We start from the raw sequence: 20,716 nt of genomic DNA, 5'->3' as shown, positions 1-20,716 counted from the left end.
ATCAGTCACCACTGCTTCGGTGGCTCTTTCTTTGGGCAGATAACAGTCAAAAGGAAAGAAGTTTTGTGAAATTTCCAATATTTGATTCAATTAACTCAATCAACAGAGAGAACAATAGCTCAACCACAGAAGAAAGTATGATGACAGGTCAGACTAATTGCAAGAGAGGCGGACCTGCAGCATGTCTGACAAATTTTATGAGGAAGCTTTCCCATTGCAGACACCTCTGCCTTCACTCTCATGAAGAAATGGTGAGGAAAAAAAGTTACAAAACCCAGAGTGAAGCTTGGAAGATAATATACCGAGGAAGTATCTAAAATAGGAAGAATTTATTCAGTTCCATATTCTGTACTCTTCATTGCATGGTACGTAAGACCAGCACTAACTCACACACCTCTCTGCTCTTAAACTGCAATGGGAATTTCTGGAATGAATACCTAAAACCACAGTTTACTGGATGCTTTTCTGCACAAGAGATTGTAGATCTCTGCCTTGAATCCACCACCAATTTCCATTCACTAAGCCATTATTTTTTATTTACTGTTCAGAGACAATTCCTGTACGTGTACCGAGTCCAGGCTGTATCTACATGGTAGACTACTAAATATCTCACAGGTAAGCATGGGTGTTCACATCAGGTGGATTAACAAAAGTACCTGCTTTGTTTGCATTGGAGAACCCAAAGCCTTGAGATGCCACGCTCCCACCACCAGAGCTGAAAGTGCCCGTGGGCTTCTGCTCTCCGAAAGATGAGCTGCCAAATCCAAAAGTCTTTGCTCCACTGTTTCCAAATAAGCTAGAAGAATCTGCGGAGATGAAAAATACTTGTGAAGCTCACAACAGACAATATTCTACATTACACTTCATTGATTGGATCAGGAGAAAGGGAAATGCCTTTTATTTCCAACTCCCAAGCACAAAATGAAAACACTACACTGAAGACAGCACTCTGCAGAGAGACACAGAGGTTTTCCCCTGTTCCTTCAGGGCTTTGTAGTCTCACCAAGATCCATTCTGGATCTGACAGACCACTAACAACCCTTTAGTACTGGGATCTAGCAAATCAGTGATGGATGATTTGTTTAGTTGCATCCTGTCCTGCAGTCACTAGAAGACAAGACAACTCCTCAAGTGAGAAATCAGAGCAGGTAGGATCAGTCTCTCTTGACAACAAAAACATCAGTTCACCACAAATTAAAGATTCTTAGCTGTTTTGGCAATTGCCAATATTTCTTAACATGACCATCTGACAGGACCTTAAAGCAGGAGCCAAACTTTTCCAGCCTTACTGAGAAATAGCACAAGTTTTCACCTTTCACAAGGCTACAGAGTTTTAGCATTTAGTGGCAGGACACAGAATAACCAAAGCTTTTCCTTGGTGATCCATCTGTTTTATTTCAACACAAAACCCAGCACAGCAGTAAAGAAGAACTAAAATTAGCAAGGTTAGAGAATCGACCTCAACCATTAATCCCAATGGATCATTAAAGATGTAATAAAATAAATGGATTTGTCCTCCCAAGACTTGAAGTGCTCTTCTAGCCACTTGGCAGCTAATTCTACAGCTTTCCTTTGTTCCCCTACTTTTAAGTCTTAGACGCTGCTTCCTCTTTTTTGTGCTTTCTACCTGCTGGACTTCATCCCTTCTGCTTTCCCTTTCTGCCAAACCCAAGTCGCAAGTGAAGAAATAATGAAGCCGGGCAGTCTCATTAAAAAAAAGCCACACTTAAGAAATCATTATGAATAGCTTGTGTGACATACAAATGCATGTAACAAGCACAGACCTGCAACAGCTGCATATGAAAGGCACCAGAGAGCCTGCGAGTATTTCAGGCTCATTGCTATAGCAGACAGTGACATGCATGTATCTCAGCTCAAATTTTAGAGTATTACCAAGATGCGTTAACCCAGAAAACTCAAGACTAATTCATTTTTAACTTGACTATGACATTAAAAAAAAAAAAAAAAAGAAATTTAGAAAATCTTTACACTAATAGATAATGATTGATTCTTGCCTTTACAGTTAATCCTTTATAGCATCTATAAAAAAAAATCTCTAATATTCCCTTAGAGTCCCTGGTGCAAAGGCAACTGCAGGTAGCTTTAATGTATTCTTAACCCTGCTTTTCAAGCCTCCTTTTGTTAGGTTGGTTGGCTGGGCAAGAAACATGTGGGAGGGTGGTGTCGCACCTCACGTGCAGATTGATTTAGCCAACACACACATGCGGACTGATGCCTTTTAGCTGACAACTGCAGCAAAAGAAAGGACAAGTCTGAGTCCCTCCTCCCAAAGAGGGCTTTACACAATCCCTCTCATCCACCCAGCTTTACAATGCTTGCATGAGTTCAGCTGCAAGAGACACACTCTGTCTATCAAATCTGGATAAAAGCCGATAAAAGGAAAGCCAATTACTCCCTTACCAAACCAGACTACAACCCCAAACCAACCACTGAGCGTATTTATTTTTTTTTAACTACATCCACTGACTGAAAAAATTCACACCTTCTCCTAGTCACAAATGACTGAGAGCTTATCCATGTATTATACCAAATTTTGATGAAGTATCTTGCATGTGCTGCATAAAGTCAGCCATTTTTAGGACAAAGCTGAGGAAACTGCTATCCATCACATACTTTACTTGGTTACTCTTGAGCACACGATTTTTAATTTTTATAGTGTTAAGGCAGATGAAAAATAATAAAAGCTTTCTAACTTTAACTAAGTTGGAAGCAAAAATTCAGTAACAAAAGTTCATTTTAAAGAATTTTAAAGAAGCATTTGGCCAAGAATTTCCTGCCGAATATATTCTTCACACTTCTTGCATCCGCTTGCTTGTTTCAGTGGCTTCGCTACTTGTTTTCCATACACTTAGAAGAAGAATTCCAGATTACACATCATGTGTACTCTCTGTCTCTATTACCCCCTAGAAGCCTTTCATGTGAACACAGAACTTACTCTACTAACAGCAGAAAAGCAGATGGGATCAAAAAAGCAGATGGAAATCACAGCACATTTTGTATTCTTGTTTTGTTCACTTACTCTGGGAACCTGCAGATCCAAATCCTCCACTGGAGGAACTGAAGGGGTTCTTATTGGCTGCATCCTGACTTGGCTTTCCTCCCAAACCACTGAAGAAGCCTCCACCTCTCCCACCACTTCCAGATCCAAACAAGCCTCCACTGGAGGAAGATGGCTGCTAAAACACAAAAAGGACAAAAAAACAGGATTTAAGCAAAGTCAGAGCAGTGCATGCCCCCAAGGCTGATTCTTCTGTCTGGCCTGTTCCTCTGGGTGTACGAAGGGGCTGATGAACTAGCAAGCAATTACCTTCCAATGCAATGAAATCTTATTTAAGTCTAGTTTAAATCTTGTCTATGGTACAGAATAATGCCTTTGAAGCTTGCCCTGCACTGTCCACTTCCCAGTTAGCACGGAATAAAGGCAGGTGCCTTACTGCATCTCTGTCTTGCATGGGATAAAGTGTTTGTCTCTCCATACCCTTGTATCTTTTTTTGTTTCGTTTGTTAACGTATCAGAAATAAGTAGGAACCCTGAACAAGTCCACTATACATAACAGTCCCTTGTTTATATGTAAGCAATGAATACTCACCTGGCCAAAGACAGTGCCTCCAGTATTAGCTGCTTGCCCAAACACAGAACCTGTGTTACTAGAACCAAAACCTGCAAAGAAAAGAAAATAAGTCACTAGAACTATTACTAGGGTATAAGGCAATTCAGGGAGATGACATGAGTCCAGAACAGGGAAAGGACAGGTCTCCCATGTCAAAACATACATGGGGTACAAGGGATGTTCCCAAATGTATCTGGGTTGGACAAATTTAAAGTATGTGCCAACACTCAAATAATAAATTCCATTGAAAGTTTATCTGAAAGTCAATTCTCCTTTTTCTCTTTGGCCAACTTAAAAGCAAACAGAAAACAAAAGGCCTTTTCACTTTTGGGGTTGTTGCTAACAATATAAGAGAACTGGATTTCTGTTAATATCGCTATAGCAATGATGCAAGTCCTGCACAAGCACTATAGCATCCCCATTGCTCTTATACATGTAAGGAGGATCTGAGCTTTGCTACCTAAACATTCCTCTTGTAGGTAATGAAATGTTCTGATTTAAAAAAAACCAAAAAACAACTCCTCCCTATTCCATTTCCCAGTTCACTTAAATGTGCATTTTGTAATAAAACTTGCATTTCTGTAATTAGGAACACTTTTGTCAAGCAGAGTTCACTTCCCCCAGTATAACTATTCTCTGTTACTGTAGTTAAAATGAGCAAGCAGTTTGCCTACAGTGCCATCATTTTTAATTAAATGAGCCTAATTAGGTTTTCTTCCTTGGAAATACATGTTCTCTATTATTACTATGTACTTTTCACTTTTCCCTGGGAGCTGCCCGAAGATTGTACAGACAATACTTTGGAAAAAACCCTGACAATATATTGTAGCGAGGTGGAGAACAAAAGGAGACTGACAAAGAAGGTTTGGTCTGTGCAACTACTCGATTGAACTATGTAGCCACATAGCTGATGGCCATGTTACTGCTATATTTAATTTTGAGATGTTTCCAAATGGAAAAGCAGATTTAACGGATTAGTTCCTTGCTCACCCATCACTGAGGCCTTGAATTTCTTTTGCCATCCCAGACCATGATATAGTGCTATACATCCACTGTTGCACGCACAGAACGCAGCCTGTTTTCCAGAAGGAAGTGCTGCATCTGTGTTCATTGCCTTGATTACGGTCTGAGAGCTGCCTTGCCACCTCAGTGTAGTAATTTACAACAACAAACTAATTTAAGATCTTTTTCACTATGCTGAATCCAACCCACTTATTGTGCAACAGGCAGGACAATATGTAATTCCAAATTAAGTCAAGGTAGACTTAAGTATAAAATGAATGCAAGATTGGATTGAGAGCTACACTCAGAGGCTGCTGCTGAAGTGAAGCAGAGCAAAAGCTTCTTTTGTCTCCAGCATCAACCTCCCCCTCACACACACTGCAGCTCCTATTCTTACCAATTGGAAAAAAAAAAGTTAAAACCCCACCAACCCAAATACCATCAAGTGCCATTGGGTGGGGGGTATAGACATTAAAAAATAATTTTTTTTTTTTTTTCCCAGTGACATACTGCTCTCTGTACTTCAGCCACGCAACACCGCTGGGATATCACAGCTCTCTACAGTTTGTTCTTACCTGAAGCTTGGCAGAAGCTGAACCCAGCAGATGATGTTGTAGTGGTAACGGCAGCAGTGCTACCAAAGACTGATCCCCCTTGCCCAAAGCCGGTGTTCTGCCCAAATGCTGGAGGGCTGCTTTGTCCAAACAACCCACCCCCGGTGCTGGCAGATGGCTGTCCAAAGGAAAAGGAGCTGGCACTGTTGGTGCTAGCTGGTGCTCCGAAAACATTGCCACTGCTCGAGGCTGCTGTGGAAGCCGCTGGCTGGCCAAAGGCTGGCATTGTCCCAAACCCAGACTGGCTAAAGGTAAAACCACCTGAAGAACTGCTTGCTGGTTGCCCAAAGGTCGGTGCTTGTCCAAAGGCTGGCTGACCAAAGCCACCAGTAGTGGTGGTACCGAAAGCCGAAGTACCAAAACCTGAGCTGGCAGTCTGTGTTGTAGCAGTGGCAGTGGACAAGGTACTGGTGGCGAGTTGCCCAAATGGAGAGGATGCTGTGGTACCTGCTGGTAGCTGTCCAAAAACAGGTGGTGTGGAAGGAGCGGCAGCTGTATCACCAGCAGGCTGGCTAAATGCCGAGCCAGAAGAGCTGGAACTCGGAGGCTGAGAGAACACAGAGGAGCCTGCAGAAGTGGGGGAAAACACAGAGGCACCAACAGCTGGACTCTGAACACACGTAGCGACATCAGAGGCAGCAGCCAATGCACTTGTGGCTTCTGCAGGAGAGGCAATGGTTGTTGTAGAGGCTGTCACCGAGACATTCTGATCTGGTGGTGCAGATGCAGAGACAGTAGGAGGCACTGGTGCCTTCAAATCACTGGTGGAGGCAGGAGTAGCAACGGCATCAGGGGGAGGTGCTACTGAGGTGGTGCCAGAGCCCATGGAGACTGCATCCCCAGCTGTGGCCTGGGGTAAAGCCGCTTCTTTGCTGGATTCTGAAAGCTGTAGCTGTGGCTGTGGCAACTGCATCATTGGAGGTGAAGACCCAGCTGCTACAGCTTCATTTTCAGATGGCTTTTCTGACACAGACGGTAATTTGGCATCCCCTGCACTCTTATTAGAAGTTGCAGAAGGGACAGCAGTTTGCGATGAACTCAAGAAACTTCCAAACGAGAGGGATGTTGAAGCTGAGAGAGTAGAAGGGGTAGAGGTGGATGTGCTCGTACTGTTTGCTTGCTGAATACCAAATGAAAAGGTGGGTTTGCTGCCACTAGAGCCTCCAAGATTAAATACCCCAGAAGACCCTGTGTTGGTTATCTGGACATTGCCAAAGAGACTGCCTGCAGCACTAGTGCTGGTGGACGGGGATGCTGTGCCAGCTGATGTGACTGACGTTGAAGCAGCTTCTCCAGCTTTTCCTAATGACAGGGGAGCGCCAAAAGTGAATCCAGACGGTATTGTAGATACTTTAGTTGACTGTGCTCCTGCAACACTGGTAGGTGGTGCTTTTGTGGTGGTCTTGGCGTTATCATCTACTTGACCAACCCGTAGTCCTGAGAAGCTCCCAAGAGTTTCCCCAGCTAGATTGCTCTGAAACAAGTGATCTCCTGGTTTAGATGGAGGGATATCCAACTTGCCAGAGGCTGTGGAGGGAGCAGAAGATGTTGTCGCAGCTGGTTTGTTTGACTGTGTGCCATCTGTTGAGGAGCTATTTCCTACTAAGGCTCCTGGAGCACTTGCTGGCTTGAGGGACCCAAAAGCAAAGGAGCTCTCAGGGACTACTCCAAATTTGGGACCGCCAGCAAGTGAAAATGAATCAGTCTGGGTGGACTCTTTAGCAGGGGCTGTCAGTGACAGAGACAGAAATTGCAAATTCAGTTATGGTATGCAAAGCTCATTTATCATTCTTACAGTAATAGCAAGCTTTAGTGCTTCAGAGATTGTTAAGACAGTGTTCTTGCCTCAAAACTATAAAGTCTCTGACCATCAGGTAACTGCCACTTCCATGTGCATTCAGAAGACAGTAGTGACATCTTTACAGACAGGGTTGAAGTGACAAAAACTGTTACTTTCGTGTCATAGCATCTACTTAACCATCCTTCTCTGAGTACAGATAATTTCAGCCTTTGGCTCCTATCTCTTCTTCAACAGTTTGATAAAAACATAAAAGACCTGGTTACTAAGACCGTTTGCTGTTAACACCATTTTCACCCCTTCTTACTTGGCTCGGCTAAGCAATTCCTGAAATTCACTACAGAACTCTATTTAAACCAATGTCTCAGAACAGTCTGGGTCATAAAAATACTTTCTGACACATGAAAAGTCTCCTACAGAATAAAATCTTTCTTTACAAATTCAACTATTTATAGACCACCAGCCAGTTTCTATGCAGCCTGTTTTCAGCTTTGAAAGACTACAGAAAAGTTCTCAAATGTAATTGCCAAAGGAGCTACACTTATTTGATATGCTGCTGTCCAACAGTGTGAAACTGTTGAAGCAGTAAGGCAGACTGGACTAGTTTTATTTGATGTATTGTCATTTCATTTTCAAGCACCAAACATGCACAAACTCTGACTTGAAAACATTGCATTGGTGTTTGGACTATGAGTTGATTTGGACAAGGCACGGGAAATCTGCATGGAGATCAAACAACAAAGAGCAAAGGCTTCTTAGCACAGCTAGCATTACCCTTGTGTTTTACCCTATAAATATATTAAGTGTATTTAAGTATATTAGTAACTGACACTAAATAATGTAGCATTTGTTTCCTCCTGAGGCACAGAAATTCTTTCTGTTCTTCTTCCATCACCAGCCAGAGGCAAAAGTTCTCCTACTGTTTCATGGAGCAGCGTGAAGTAACTGCCCTCACACAACGCTGTGGTTTACAAGTGTCTCCTGCACCTCCCACTCCTCCTTTAATCAGTGTTATTTACCTAAGCTTTTACATTAACTGAATCTTCAAATTTTAAGCCAAGTTAGTTCTCTCTGCTTAATGTCAACAGAGTACTAGTAGCATTGCTGTGGCTGTGATGGTCTAAGGATATAAGCAAGCCAAGATTTGGGAGAAGAGGTGATATCTTTTATTAGAGCAACCAATAACATTGGAAGTGAGTTTTTGACCATAAAACCTCTTTTGCAAGACTGAAATTAGAGGCGGAAAACTTCAACAACATTATAAAGCAGATTTATTATTCCCCTTTTTCTGGGCCAGGCAAATATGGTCTACCTATGAAATGGAAAGGCAGCCTACATGTTGTCAACTCCATTTTAGAAGCAACACAAAACTATCCCAAGTGTTTTCCTCCCATTACTAAATGCTCATTCCACTTAATGACAGCTTTCTGCGCCAGACAACCTTGGCAACTTTAAATCTACAGATTAAAAGACAGCAGAGAAAATGACTACAGATGTTACCCTTTTCATAAACTAGTACCTCCTAGATGTTCCTGGCAGCAAATATTTTGCTTACTCTTAATTGAAAGGCAGGTGGCCTAGATTTCTGTGCATTACAGGGTATAATCTAGCACACGTATGTGATGTTACTGCAGCTACTGCAATTTTAATAATAGAACTGCAATGTAAAACAAGAACCGCAGGAATTAGGAAAAGCAAGCGTTCTTTTAGCAGGGAAGAGATGTTGTTTGCACACCCTTCCAAACTAACCTTGTGAGGAAGCAAGGCTGGGCAGCGTTGGTGATGAAGCAGCCGACGTGACAACACCAAAAGTAAATCCAGACCTAGGAGGAAAAAGGAGAAAGGGAAAGAATGACACTTAGCTCAAAATCTTAAAACTTCCAATCCCGTGATTAACACAACTTTGAGACACACTGCCAGTGCAGACCTGCACAAAGTCAGGCACGCAGGAGAAAAGTTTCTCCAACAACTAAACAGGCAGAAAGAAGCATGCACATAGGCTGGCTCCATTTGTTTCCCCTCTGACAAGGTTTCTAGAGGGTTAAAGAGAGTCAGTTTGAAATTCTTTTGACCAACCCTCATTCTCCCATATTCTTTCCTTTCTGCTGTGTATCTCTTCCCCATACAGCTTGGCAGCTAAACACCATGCACCATACCCTGATAGCTTTTGGGAGACTAGCAAGAGCTGAACCCACAATGGCAACAGTGCATGTACAAAAGGGAGTAACTAGGTACTACTGCCTGTCAAGAAGGAGATCACTCATAGCAAGGCAGAAATGAAGTTTCTACAATATTTCACACAAAAAATATTCTATCTTGCAAAAATACTGTCATCTTTCATGATTAGCATTGGGGTCCTCCAAAGACCTTCATTCCCTGAGGCTTTTTAAGCTTTCTCTGATTCTCAAAGACCAGCTGCTGATACAGAAGTCAGACTGTGTAACTAAGACATCACTGACAATGGCACTGTATTTAGCATATGGTTTACAGTCTGAGGCACTGCAGCCCAGGACAAAGGCAGGGTTTGTTTGCTTTTCGAATCTGAATTTCCATGTCTCAAAAGAACTATTTTAGCCCTTTGAAGAGCACAGCAAAGCATCTGGGTAACATCCACTAGACAAACTTGAAGAGAAATGGTTAAAACTCAAAGAAACCAGCCTTTGAAAGTATGCGTGTTCTGAAATACTTAATGTCACCCACTTCATAAAGAGAAATTAACTTGAGTATTAGATAGGTAAACATACAGGATTTCAAATAATCATTTCTAAGGAGTTATCCCTCTCCCCAAACATAAGAGATGATCGACGAAATATGTTATCCCTGAAAAAGCACTCCATAAGAGAGTTTTCAGAATAACTGTGTGTTCATAATATGCACCTTGCTTTGCATTACTGTTATGTAACAGAAATCACCAGATGGCATGGGGACTCTCTAGTCACCTCCATGAACAGACTACTTTTCAAGCCAAAACATGGAATTTGTTCTGTTTCACTAAAGTAATTAATTTAGCTAGTTTGACTGTTGATACAAATTTCAAGTCCTAATTGGGAATTCCAGCACTTCTGTCTCTCAAACCTCTGCAAGCATTTGAAACCTGTATAAGTAGGCTCAAGTTGGAAAACCCAACATCATTCTCTTCAGAGGTGATAAGTGTTAATATGACCAGGTTCAGGTTCCTCCTTCTCCTATCCTGGAGGCGTAAGCTCCCACCATTCAACCTCTTCTGCCGCAAAGCCAAAGTTCATTCTCACACGCCTCTGCACAACTTGCTAGGGATGATTTTCCTGCTGCAGCTTTGTTCACTAAGAACAATGTTTAAAGCCAGCTATGATCTGCCTCTTCTTCCTCTTCCTTAACCCCAACATAAAAGATACAGCATAAGTGTTCTTCTCTGACTATGAGAAGTGGTGATGTACAAAGACAGTCAGTGAATCCAGTGCATCAGACCATGACTGGGTGCTTTAACCACAGTCATATTGCTCTAATCTCAAATCATCACCTGACAACGAGAAATACCAGCATACACAGTGTATGATTTGTTAATAGTCCACTACAGATAAACCTGAAAAGAAAGCCAGTCACTATTTACTCTCTGTTAGTTACAGACTTAAAAAAAAAAAAAAAATCTCAAAAGCAACATGGTATTGTGTAAAATGCTGGCAGACCTTCAGACCTCACTCAGGTAGGCTTCCACAAACAAGGTGGTCTTCCAAGAACTCTGGTGAAACCCCTGCCCTCCCAACCTAACATTTGCAGGTGCCATTTTTATTTAGCTAAGTATTAACTTAGCTAAACTTAGTAGTAACTTAGGCAACACTTGCTCTAACAGCTGACGCTCATATTTAATGTCAACTACAAGGAAATCTCAATGTTCATACAGACCCCACAGAAGAAAACGAGAACGCTTTGTTAAGCTGTGCAGTCGTTGCTTGTACTGATGTCACTGTAGCAGAAGTCACAGCTGTAACTGTTTTTACTTGCCCTTGTCCTGTAAGTTACAAGAACAAGCATTACAAAAAAAGAACAAAACACCCTATCATCCAACCCTCAGAAAAGGAACAGTCTGCACACACAGTCTGCAATTTTATCAATTGGAAACAAAGCTTTTTTGCCACTTATACCAGGTCTGACATTTGTACAGAGAAACATTCTTGCTACATCATCAGAGAACACAAGAATTATTTCAGAGATTTAAGGCAGTAACATATAATAGATCAGAGCAAAGATAGGCGTCATCATCTTGACAATAAAAATTAAGCAATAAAATCAATAAATCCTTGGTAAAAATTTCTTGTCAACATATCAAAACACATTTCAAATAAAAAGGAAGTGCTATCCAATTCAGGAGCTGACATTTTCAATAAACCAAAATTTAAGAAGCATTTGCCATGTCAAATATGATTCCTAGCTATTTTTACTGCTTCTTACCCCTGGCTAAGAGGCAACCTACATCCATGGATTAGAGTCAGAAGACCAACAGAGATGGATTTTAGACATTTATGCAAGAGGCTTATAAAACCGTGTCCAATGCAAGCATTATTATCTAATACACATTAAAAATCAATTCATTCCCTCCCTAAGTGCTTCCTCTTCCTCCATTTGCATGGAACGATGTAAACCGAGCACTCCTTTCTTTAGAAGTTTCTAAACTGTGTGCGACTGATCACAGTATCTGAACTGGCTTCAAAGTAGGTCACAGAGCTCAATGCTCAACAGACCCAGTACCCAAATTAGTTCATTCCAAGCTAGCTCAGGTACTCCTATGGTCCTGCATATTTAAAAATCAAACTAGCATGTTTAAAATGTTTGGAAACAGCTTGATTTTCACGTTTAAAAACCAAAACAGCAAAGATGGCTGCTTTTGATTTGCTGTCAAACCACTGCAACCTTTGGTAGATGTGCTTTCAACATTTCTTGATACGGTAGGTTACGCATTCTGAGTCCACTCTGAGCAAGGAAGTGTATCGTTGAATTTTAGATGCGGGAACAGAAAGAAAACAGAGCGGTATATAAAACCACTCTCCTGCTCTTCTGTATCTTGTTTTTTCAAATTTTCTCCCTCAAGATTGGTACAGCAGCCTCTCAGTGGAGGAAAATCTTTTTTCCTCAGGGTCTTCATTCTCTGGATTGCACACCCTAACAGATGGCAAGACATCCAGACCTTATTTCCATCTCCACTAAAGACCAACTTACCAGAGATTTTGCTGCCAGATGATGCTGGACCAGCTGTAGATGCCATAGGACAGGGTGCAGACACAGAGGAAGGTGGAGTCTGTCCCTTAAGCGAACTTGTTAGAGGTGTCTAAAAACACAATACCACTTCAGGTCAGTGCAGTCTGTCCATTTACAAAGGTCCTTCTGACTTTGGTCTGGTATTGGGAGTCGTGCTGTGACTTAAGAACAAACTAGAGGAAGGTGGTTGAAGCAATTTTAAGTGCCCTTCAATCTTGGGTTCCGTTATGTCTTGACACTTAAATAGAGTCAATACTCAACTTTTCCAACAAGTCTCTTGCAGAGGCTAGTGAGCCTCCATGGGCAATAGCTCAATGATTCCAGGGGACAAAGACTTCCGTGTGGTTTTTTGATGTGTGGACATTAAACCTAGCAGCTCGTCAACCAGTAACAAATGTTTTCAGTAGAATAATAGGATAGGGAAACTCTCCCTTGATTGCCTAGTGCTTTTTTTCTGTGTGTGAAATTTTCATATAACTACCTAATACAGCTTCTAATCACCACAGTCTTGCAAGCCTTCAAAAGAGAGAGAAGGCAAGACATAACAAAGATACACCTAGCATCACACTGTCGAGGTCACAGATAAATAAATGGCTTGCACAAGGAGATTTTTAGATGACAACTAAACCCTCAAACTGTGCTGAGCATGCCCCAGTACAGTATTCCACAGGGAAAGGGTTCTATATCAAGATACCTGTTTAGCTTGATTTGTAGCAACAGTTGCCAGAACTTGGTGGACTGCCTGGGCTGCAGAGTGAGGTACAGATGACCTTAAAAAGAAAAATTAAAACGTTAAATGAATGGCTAGTCTAAAAAAGGACTTCCTCACCTCTCAAAAACCACAGCTTCCCGAAGTCTTGAACAACTGCCACTTTTAAAGGTTGCACGCACAACTCCAAACGAACAAATCTGATTAGGGAATAAACCTCTTAAATGAATCAGCCACATTTAACAAAGGAAGTCTGCCAATGCGTTTAAAGCTCTAGACTTAAACGATCAAGCCTTCTTCACACATTTTTGTCTCTGAAGAGAGTCAGGCCTTTCTATTTTACAGGGAGTTGATGAAAAATCAGCAGGTAAGGGGATTACAATTTTATGCCTAGTGGATAACAAATTTAAGAAGCTTCCTTTATAGCGTGGAGCCCAGTCAAGTACATGCAACTCAGAAATGCTGAGCAAGGAAACAAAGCTGGGGGTGGGAGGGGGGGAAGTGCTTCATGTCTTTGCAGCGTGGTATAAGCATTAACGAAGTCATGACAAGAACCATGATAAAGTTAACCATATTCTACATTAAATGTTTGGGAATTTTGACCATGAAATAAATCGTACATCAGAGCCCACAGACAACTGCTGCAGAACAGCAGCTACTTTAGGTTTGAAGCATCCTACCTACATGCTGTGGGCCACTAAGACACCAAATCACCATAACTTGGGAATGGTCATCCAGTTTTAGCATTTTCCCAAGTCTGTGGCTCACCATATCCAGCAGCTTAAAGAGCCAATACAAAAGTTTTCAGAAGCTTAAATTCAACACTGATTGCATTCTCATGGTGGCAAAGGCCAGCTTTCTCTTACCCTAGCAGGCTCTTTCCATCTTGACTCAGGCCAGGTGTTCCCTAAGGCAATAAGCAAATTCTATACTCTAGAAAGGGCTGAAGCTGCAAATCCCAGACAGTAAATGAATCTGGGCATCAAAAGCTGTGTATTTCCTAAAGCACGAAGACTCCCAAATAGCACAAGTGGTTTGGTCAGCTACAGGCCAACTCACAGAAATTTCCTGCTATATTCCAAAGGGGACACAAGAATGAAACAGTAATTTTGCATAGCCCATTAGTCTTGGATAGGGGTTTGTGCCTTAACCAGCTCTGCATTACCAGCAAGTCCTTCCTTCCAGCAATGAGCACACTCTCCCTTTATGTTGCACAGCCTGGATCTGCCCTCTGCCCAAAGCAAAAGAAAAGCAAACAAAGAAAACTTCAAGATTAGCCCTGGAAAGAGACCATGCAGCTGTCAATTTCAAGTTCATACTAACCCTGAACAAAGCAGAAAACAACAGAAGGTCTGTGAAATTCATGATAGGGTGGGACCTTTTCCCCAGGAAAGTCTTAGGATTACTTGACCCGCAGCATTTCTGGCAAGGCTATGAAAATGCTGGGTTTGACTTCAGTTGCAGAAAGAGGAGAGGTTTGCACTGAAAACTGTAACTGGACTGGGACCACCAACACACCTAGACACAGGCCATTGAACAACTGATAACAACTGAAAAATCATTACTGCTTAACAACCCGAAGAGTGTGCTGTGGCAGCAAAAGACAGCCAGGATATCTGAAGTAGCAAAAACTGATGAATTAACTTTACTGGGTGAGCGCTCTTTGTTTTAATGCTGCATCTGACTGGTGGGCATGGTTCATTTGGGTAGAATTTTTAAGAGTACATTTTTATGAGGTCAGCTATAAAATAAGACTGTAAAAAGCCTTCAAGATATCAAGCTAGCTGGTGCTCTATAAATTAGAGAGATCAATCAATACAGCCAGCCTAAAATTACTCAAAAGTAAGACAGGTCTTTAACTAAAGTTCAAGTGAAAACCAGTCTCAGGTATGTATTGCTTGCTCATGTCCTTGCCTACGTACAGTGAGTACTCTTTACTTTCTTCATCATAGTTTTGATGAAACAAAGGGTAGAGGCTGCTTTTAGTAAAATTTCCCAAGTAAAGCTATTTGCAAATTTTACTTTCAAAAGATGGTAGCATTGCTCTACCCCCCCTCAGTTAATCACTTTTAGGAGAAAATAAAAAATACCCTCCCCCCCAAACTGTTTCCCAGTTAAAACGCAGAAGAAACCGTGAAGTAAATGTCAATGTTAGCAGCTGAGTACCACTACTGTAAGACTCTCTTCCCTTGTTGAAAAGCTGCATCAATTTAATCTTTTTTTCTTTGACAGTGCCAGAAATAATGCAACAACAGAAGCTGTTCCACGAGCTGTACACAGACCCTACAGTTACATGGATAAAGCATTTGCAACTCCATGTGGACTTATATTGGAGACATGTGGTGAGTTTATCCTACTTTATGCATAAGCCCAACTTTGCTCAGACTTTTCAGTAACACCCTTCCCTGCCCAGCCCAGAAGCAGCCATGCATTATCTTGGTCTTAAGCAACAGAAGGAACTTCAAGCAAAGACAGTTTCAAGGTCGTTACTATGACAGGGAAAAGGACTAGTTCTGTGGCTGGTGACAGAGCCTGGAGATAAGACAGAAATCTCTGGAATGAGCTGAGCTGGGTGTTGTCTGTAGCAGGCAAAGCAGGAAAGCCAAGTGTTACAGCTAACTCGCGAGAAATCTTAATAAATTTAACGTTAAATACTAGACTACAACATTCATAATTTACTCATAAGGAAGACAGCCTTGAAGCTCTGTATTTTTCCAAAGTGATCGGCCCCTACTGACACCCTGCCCTTTAGTCAAAATTCTGATGTCAACAAACTTGAGACAAGTTTCCAGAAAAGCCAGAGCACAGTTCTCCCTCCCTCAGGGAGTGAATCTGGGAACAGACAGAAGAGGCGTAACTCCAGAGGAGCTTTCCTCTCTAATGGATGACGAAGTAGAAGGAACATCTGGACAGCTTAAGGCCACAGACCACACTCAGCGACAGAAGGGGTGCACTTCCCTCGCAGAAAGAGGCAGAACAGAGGTACGACTGGAGAGATACCAAATCCAAAGCACATATTAGCAGTAAAACCATTGGATCCCAAAAGGAGAGAATGCACTAAAATGCATTTCACAGACTAATGGAGAAGGAGGTTAATACTGGTCTTGTTATTTGTTCAGGGCAAGCCATTAGCAAGTCCTCAAATGACCTAGAAAGAAAATATTTCTTCCTTTCATTCCACAAACCCAATACTCTTGTCTAAATGCATCCAGTTTAGTCACAATATAATAATAATGCCTCACATAGTCACAGACTATATAAAATACTACTACTGCTCCCCACCGGCAGATGTAGCCTATTGCAAGCGCTACCGTAGGCTACCAAAAAGAGAAGGGGAGCACCCACTCACCCTATTACTGTGGAGACAGCTGGAGTCAATGCACCAGTCTTGAGTTCTCGCACATTCACCACCTGAGGAACGTTTTTCAGGGTCGATTCAGTCAAGGAGGTGCTTACAGCTTTAAAGAAAAAGAAAGGAAAAAAAAAAAAAAAAGAGAGAGAGATAAAGACCTCTGTATTAAGCATTTCGTTCAATGTGGTACCTATGAGTAACTCCAGAAGAAATCCATCCAAGTTTCTAAGAAGGTATGTGGTGTATCTGGACCAAAATTGTTTGGCATCTCAGCCTACAATAAGGACATCAAAGAAGTGGACAGCTTTCTAAATAGCTGGTACATTTTTTGTTATTAGCTGACCAAATATAATTATTCTTATGATCTTTCCCTTACCTACATTGTAACATCTTATGTTAACAGAAGTTACCTGTGTAGTTACACCCCACCCTCTGCCAGAATTCACGTCACTGGTCCACTTTCTGCACTTATACTCTCCATGGGCAACAACAAGAAACTAACCCGGTTCCTCTACCAGTAAGTAAATTTGGTTTCTTTTCTGCACTGATGCTGCAGTGCTGGGGAAGCACCAAGAAACGTCTAAAACCAAAGAAAAGCTTAAATTGGGGAACCTTTCTCCTGTCAACGCAAAACCTTAGAAGCAGATCCAAGGCTTAACTCAACAGCTCACTTTTAACTTTTCAACATTAAAATTGCTTTACAATTCAGGTATCTAGTTGCATGCTAATAATGAAGTTATTAATACAGGCCAGTGGCATCCTTTCTCTGCTCTCTGACTGTTTCTTGTATACAGATCAACCGCCATGCCAGGATCTCCTAAGAGCCATGGAAATTTCTGCCACTGCACAGATGAGAAGGCATACAAAGAAAACTGAGGTGGGAGCTTCTCAGCATTTTGTACTAGTAGCTTACAGGAAGAAGGAAGACAAAGAAACACTGGGTAGCTCAGAGATGCAACAAATACAGATCTGCATCACATTTTGACTGATGATCTCCTCCTTTGAGAGCATTAAATTCCTGTGAAAGCCACATTCAGCTGCTCGGAGGTCACTTGGGCAATTAGCCATCTTTTTACCTGGGGACTGGTTAGCCATCTGCCTCCGCAGAGCTGCAGCAGCAGCTGCTTGTGGTGCTGGAACAGTGACAGAGGGAGCAGGGGCCCCATGTTTCACAGTCTTTGTTGCAAGCATTGTACTGTCAGCCCCTTGTGGTATGATTCTGTTTGAAGATGTAGGCACTAAAACCAAGAAACAAACAAAAATATTACAGTTCACTCTCTCTCTACAAATCAGGGAGACTTGAAAGCCTGTGCTGAACTACAGCTTCCTTCTGACAAGACTGATGCACAGGCCTTTTAAACAATAAACACAATCCCTCCCTGGTAGTTTCTGTATGTCCCAATGAATTTAGCACCTAAGTCTCAATAGCTGTCATTTCAATACATCAGATGACTTTCAGTTTGCTGTTAGACGCTTCTGCTGAGACCTTATTTTTCTCTCTGGCTACAGATAAAAAAAAACTTCTCTTGCACAAGGAAAACTGAGTATACGCAAATATAATTCTTACTGTGACTCACTGGGCTCAGAACTCCCAACCTTGGCCACACCAACCACATGCAGTAGTACTTCAGTTTCCCGGTCTTTGGCCATTATTTTAAGAAATAATGGCACACACTTCAGGCAAATTTACTAAAGGATGACAATGCTACCTGTGGGTCAGTACTATCTGAAAGAAACAGGCTATCAGAAAGACACAGTCAATGAGTCAAGGTATTTTAGCATTTTTAGCTCAGGTTCATAAGGTTACAATGCCACGTTGCTAACTGCTTTTGGGAACTTGGCAGCATAAATCTGCATGCTGCAATCTCATTTCTCCAGGACCTGAAGCACTGGCAATGGATACAGTGGTTAAAGATACTGATGAGAACACATGCAGAATAGAAGAGACACTGCAAGAACAACTCACGCAAAGTACCCAGGGAGAGGTGCTGTTTCCCGAAGGATGGAGACTGAGCCATTAAACCAGGCTGGACAGAGGGAGTACGGACCACAGGAGCATGACGAGGGACTTGGACTGGAGCAGCCTCTTCTTCCTGGTCCACTGCCTGTGAATCATCATTCTCCAGTGATTGGGAAACCGAGGACGTTGAACTGACTTCATCCAAATCTTCGTAATATCTTGTGGACAAGAAGGCAGATCGGGACAAACTGGCTGCCATATCAGAAACAAAATCACACATGTGCATTAAGTTGAAGGAAACATCCAGCCTAACAGCCAAGACAAACGCCCTGTTTTAAGATGCTCTTCTACTGGCTTATTTTAATCCTACATCAATGGATTTGACTTCTTAATTGCCAGGAAAAGCAGCCTTCAATAAGATAGTAACTGAAGGAAAATCCTACTGAGAGCAGATGGGGGAACAGGAAATGAGAAGTAGGGGTTGAGGAGTGAGAATCCAAAAGCTAACTTCAGGACTGATTCCCACAGCAGGTAAGTCACCCTCCTGGAAAGCATTTCAGACTTCAATGGTAACTAAAGTTTTACCTGGAGCTGTAGACCTAATTGGTGGAGTTTTTCTCTTGGCTAGGAAATTCCTCAACTGTGCCTGTTTCACAGGGGATAATTTAGCTGGAAAACCAAAGACAGTTATTAGTCTACAATCAAACTGCAAGTAAAAAAAAAAAGTAATTCATATTTATGTTGTGAATGCCAGGAAGAAAGAATAAATTACCAGGTACTTTAGGCAGAGGTTTGGCATGTGATTCCAAGGTAGTTTTCATCAAGGCATTGCGCAGGCTTTCAAGGTCACTGTCAAAACTGGGACAAGGCAGAGCAGCAAAAAAACGTATCAGCAGAAAGAAACCAACCAGATCAAAAACAAAAGAGGGCCAAAAGAGCCACTAAAACCACTGGCTTATCTGGAAGAACAAGAACAACTTATCTGGCTCCTCTAGATACTGTGCTATTGTAATTTTATTTTGGAAACTACAAGCCATTCACTACTTTCTTGGAATTTGGACAGACAACAAGCAGTACCTTGGCCTAGAGGTACATTATCCTGTTTACTACAAAAAACATAACAATAGGGGAAATTTCTGATAAGCACTGAACAGTGTATCACAGAATATAACCAATAAGCTTCTGTATTACCTGGGCATAGTTTAGTCTCATTTTTAGGGCATCCTGTCCTGCCATACCATATCCACAAAACATCATTCTGTGGAGGATGCACCCTTGCACATTGCTGAGGGCAAGAGGGAAGAAGCATCAATGCTACTCAAACTTGTGTTTCACGTACCTTTGAGTACTGCTAAGAGAAGATGTATCACTGGGAACACTCCACTGAGATGTCTGATTATACAGTCGGAGCTGCTGTAGGCTGTTCACAAGATGATTTAATCTCTTCCTCTGCTGACTGATTATTTCCCGATTATTAGCCAGGGTGTTAAACAACGTCTCTCGTTCAGGAACTATCAGACGCCTTAAGACATAAGATCAAGAGACAGAGAGAGGTTAAGGACCTTTCTGTGTATCTAGCCACAAGCAGGCATGCATACGCGAAGTAGTTGAGTGGTTCTAGCTACTTAAACTCCACGAAGTCAAACATGGTTTGCTTTGAACACCGAAGTAGTTCAGTTCCTCACAAATGTGTATTTCTCCTTTGGATATACAGCAAGTTTATTCATTTAGCCCATTTACTTCAAGATGGTTTATTTATTAGAAAGGTTTCGTTAACTATCACCAATGGATGCATTTAGTTTCTTCAAAGCTTATTTTATAGCAGAGGTGGTTTTTTCTATAACCACTATCTACACTGTACACAGAGATGCAGCAAGCTTGTAACATGTATGGAGCCAAACAGTTTGAACCTATAGCTCCCATTACGTGTCTTAATCAAGCTTTATCGCTAGACCCCTCAAAAAAGATCATACTGTTAAACGGAAAAAAGCTTTTGTTTGTTGATTAGAGACTAACGCCCAATTCGTCGACATGTTCCTTACAGTTGTTCTGTATTTCAATTTCGGTTACTTACTTCTGCTTTCTCTTCTGCTCCAGGTGCCGATCCCACTCCAAATCCAGAACATCATTCACATCCTGAACAGCAAACTTCACATACTGGTGCAAGCGTCGAATTTCCTATCATGCAAGACAAAGACAGCTTTTAAGTCACTTCAGAAATCTCAGCTTCAGTTGAAGCAGCTGAAGACCCTTTGGGCTCATTCAGTCCAAGCCATGCGGCACTTTCCCATATTTCTGCCTGGAAATTTTTATCAGCACAACAGAACCCAACATAGTGAAAATCTACTTATCAGTCAATGCAGTACCCACAGGGCTTGACTAGGACATTTTAACCAACCCATCAACTGAAAATAATA

At 41.8% G+C, this 20,716-nt stretch overlaps 1 protein-coding gene across 3 annotated transcripts in view; it reads right to left on the bottom strand.

The window, feature by feature from the left end:
- NUP214 (nucleoporin 214) overlaps nucleotides 1-20,716 on the bottom strand; it is a 45,181-nt gene that overhangs the window by 7,831 nt on the left and 16,634 nt on the right. The window contains exons 18-32 of one of the 3 annotated variants that reach the window (XM_080402948.1): nucleotides 20,374-20,477; nucleotides 19,639-19,821; nucleotides 19,072-19,157; nucleotides 18,885-18,968; nucleotides 18,306-18,551; nucleotides 17,416-17,577; nucleotides 16,337-16,445; nucleotides 12,973-13,048; nucleotides 12,240-12,348; nucleotides 10,929-11,034; nucleotides 8,796-8,869; nucleotides 5,210-6,976; nucleotides 3,612-3,682; nucleotides 3,041-3,197; nucleotides 657-806 (exon numbers count right to left, since the gene is read on the bottom strand). In XM_080402948.1, coding sequence (XP_080259074.1) covers nucleotides 657-806; nucleotides 3,041-3,197; nucleotides 3,612-3,682; nucleotides 5,210-6,976; nucleotides 8,796-8,869; nucleotides 10,929-11,034; nucleotides 12,240-12,348; nucleotides 12,973-13,048; nucleotides 16,337-16,445; nucleotides 17,416-17,577; nucleotides 18,306-18,551; nucleotides 18,885-18,968; nucleotides 19,072-19,157; nucleotides 19,639-19,821; nucleotides 20,374-20,477 — 3,484 coding nt within the window. The remainder of the gene's footprint in view (nucleotides 1-656; nucleotides 807-3,040; nucleotides 3,198-3,611; nucleotides 3,683-5,209; nucleotides 6,977-8,795; nucleotides 8,870-10,928; nucleotides 11,035-12,239; nucleotides 12,349-12,972; nucleotides 13,049-16,336; nucleotides 16,446-17,415; nucleotides 17,578-18,305; nucleotides 18,552-18,884; nucleotides 18,969-19,071; nucleotides 19,158-19,638; nucleotides 19,822-20,373; nucleotides 20,478-20,716) is intronic. The other 2 variants (XM_080402949.1, XM_080402950.1) reach the window with 2 other exon arrangements.

The sequence above is a fragment of the Falco punctatus genome (assembly GCF_963210335.1).
Source record: "Falco punctatus genome assembly, chromosome: 9".
Classification (NCBI taxonomy): Eukaryota; Metazoa; Chordata; class Aves; order Falconiformes; family Falconidae; genus Falco; species Falco punctatus.
The sequence above is the reverse complement of the archived record's forward strand: the minus strand, read 5'-3'. Positions and strand labels throughout refer to the sequence as shown.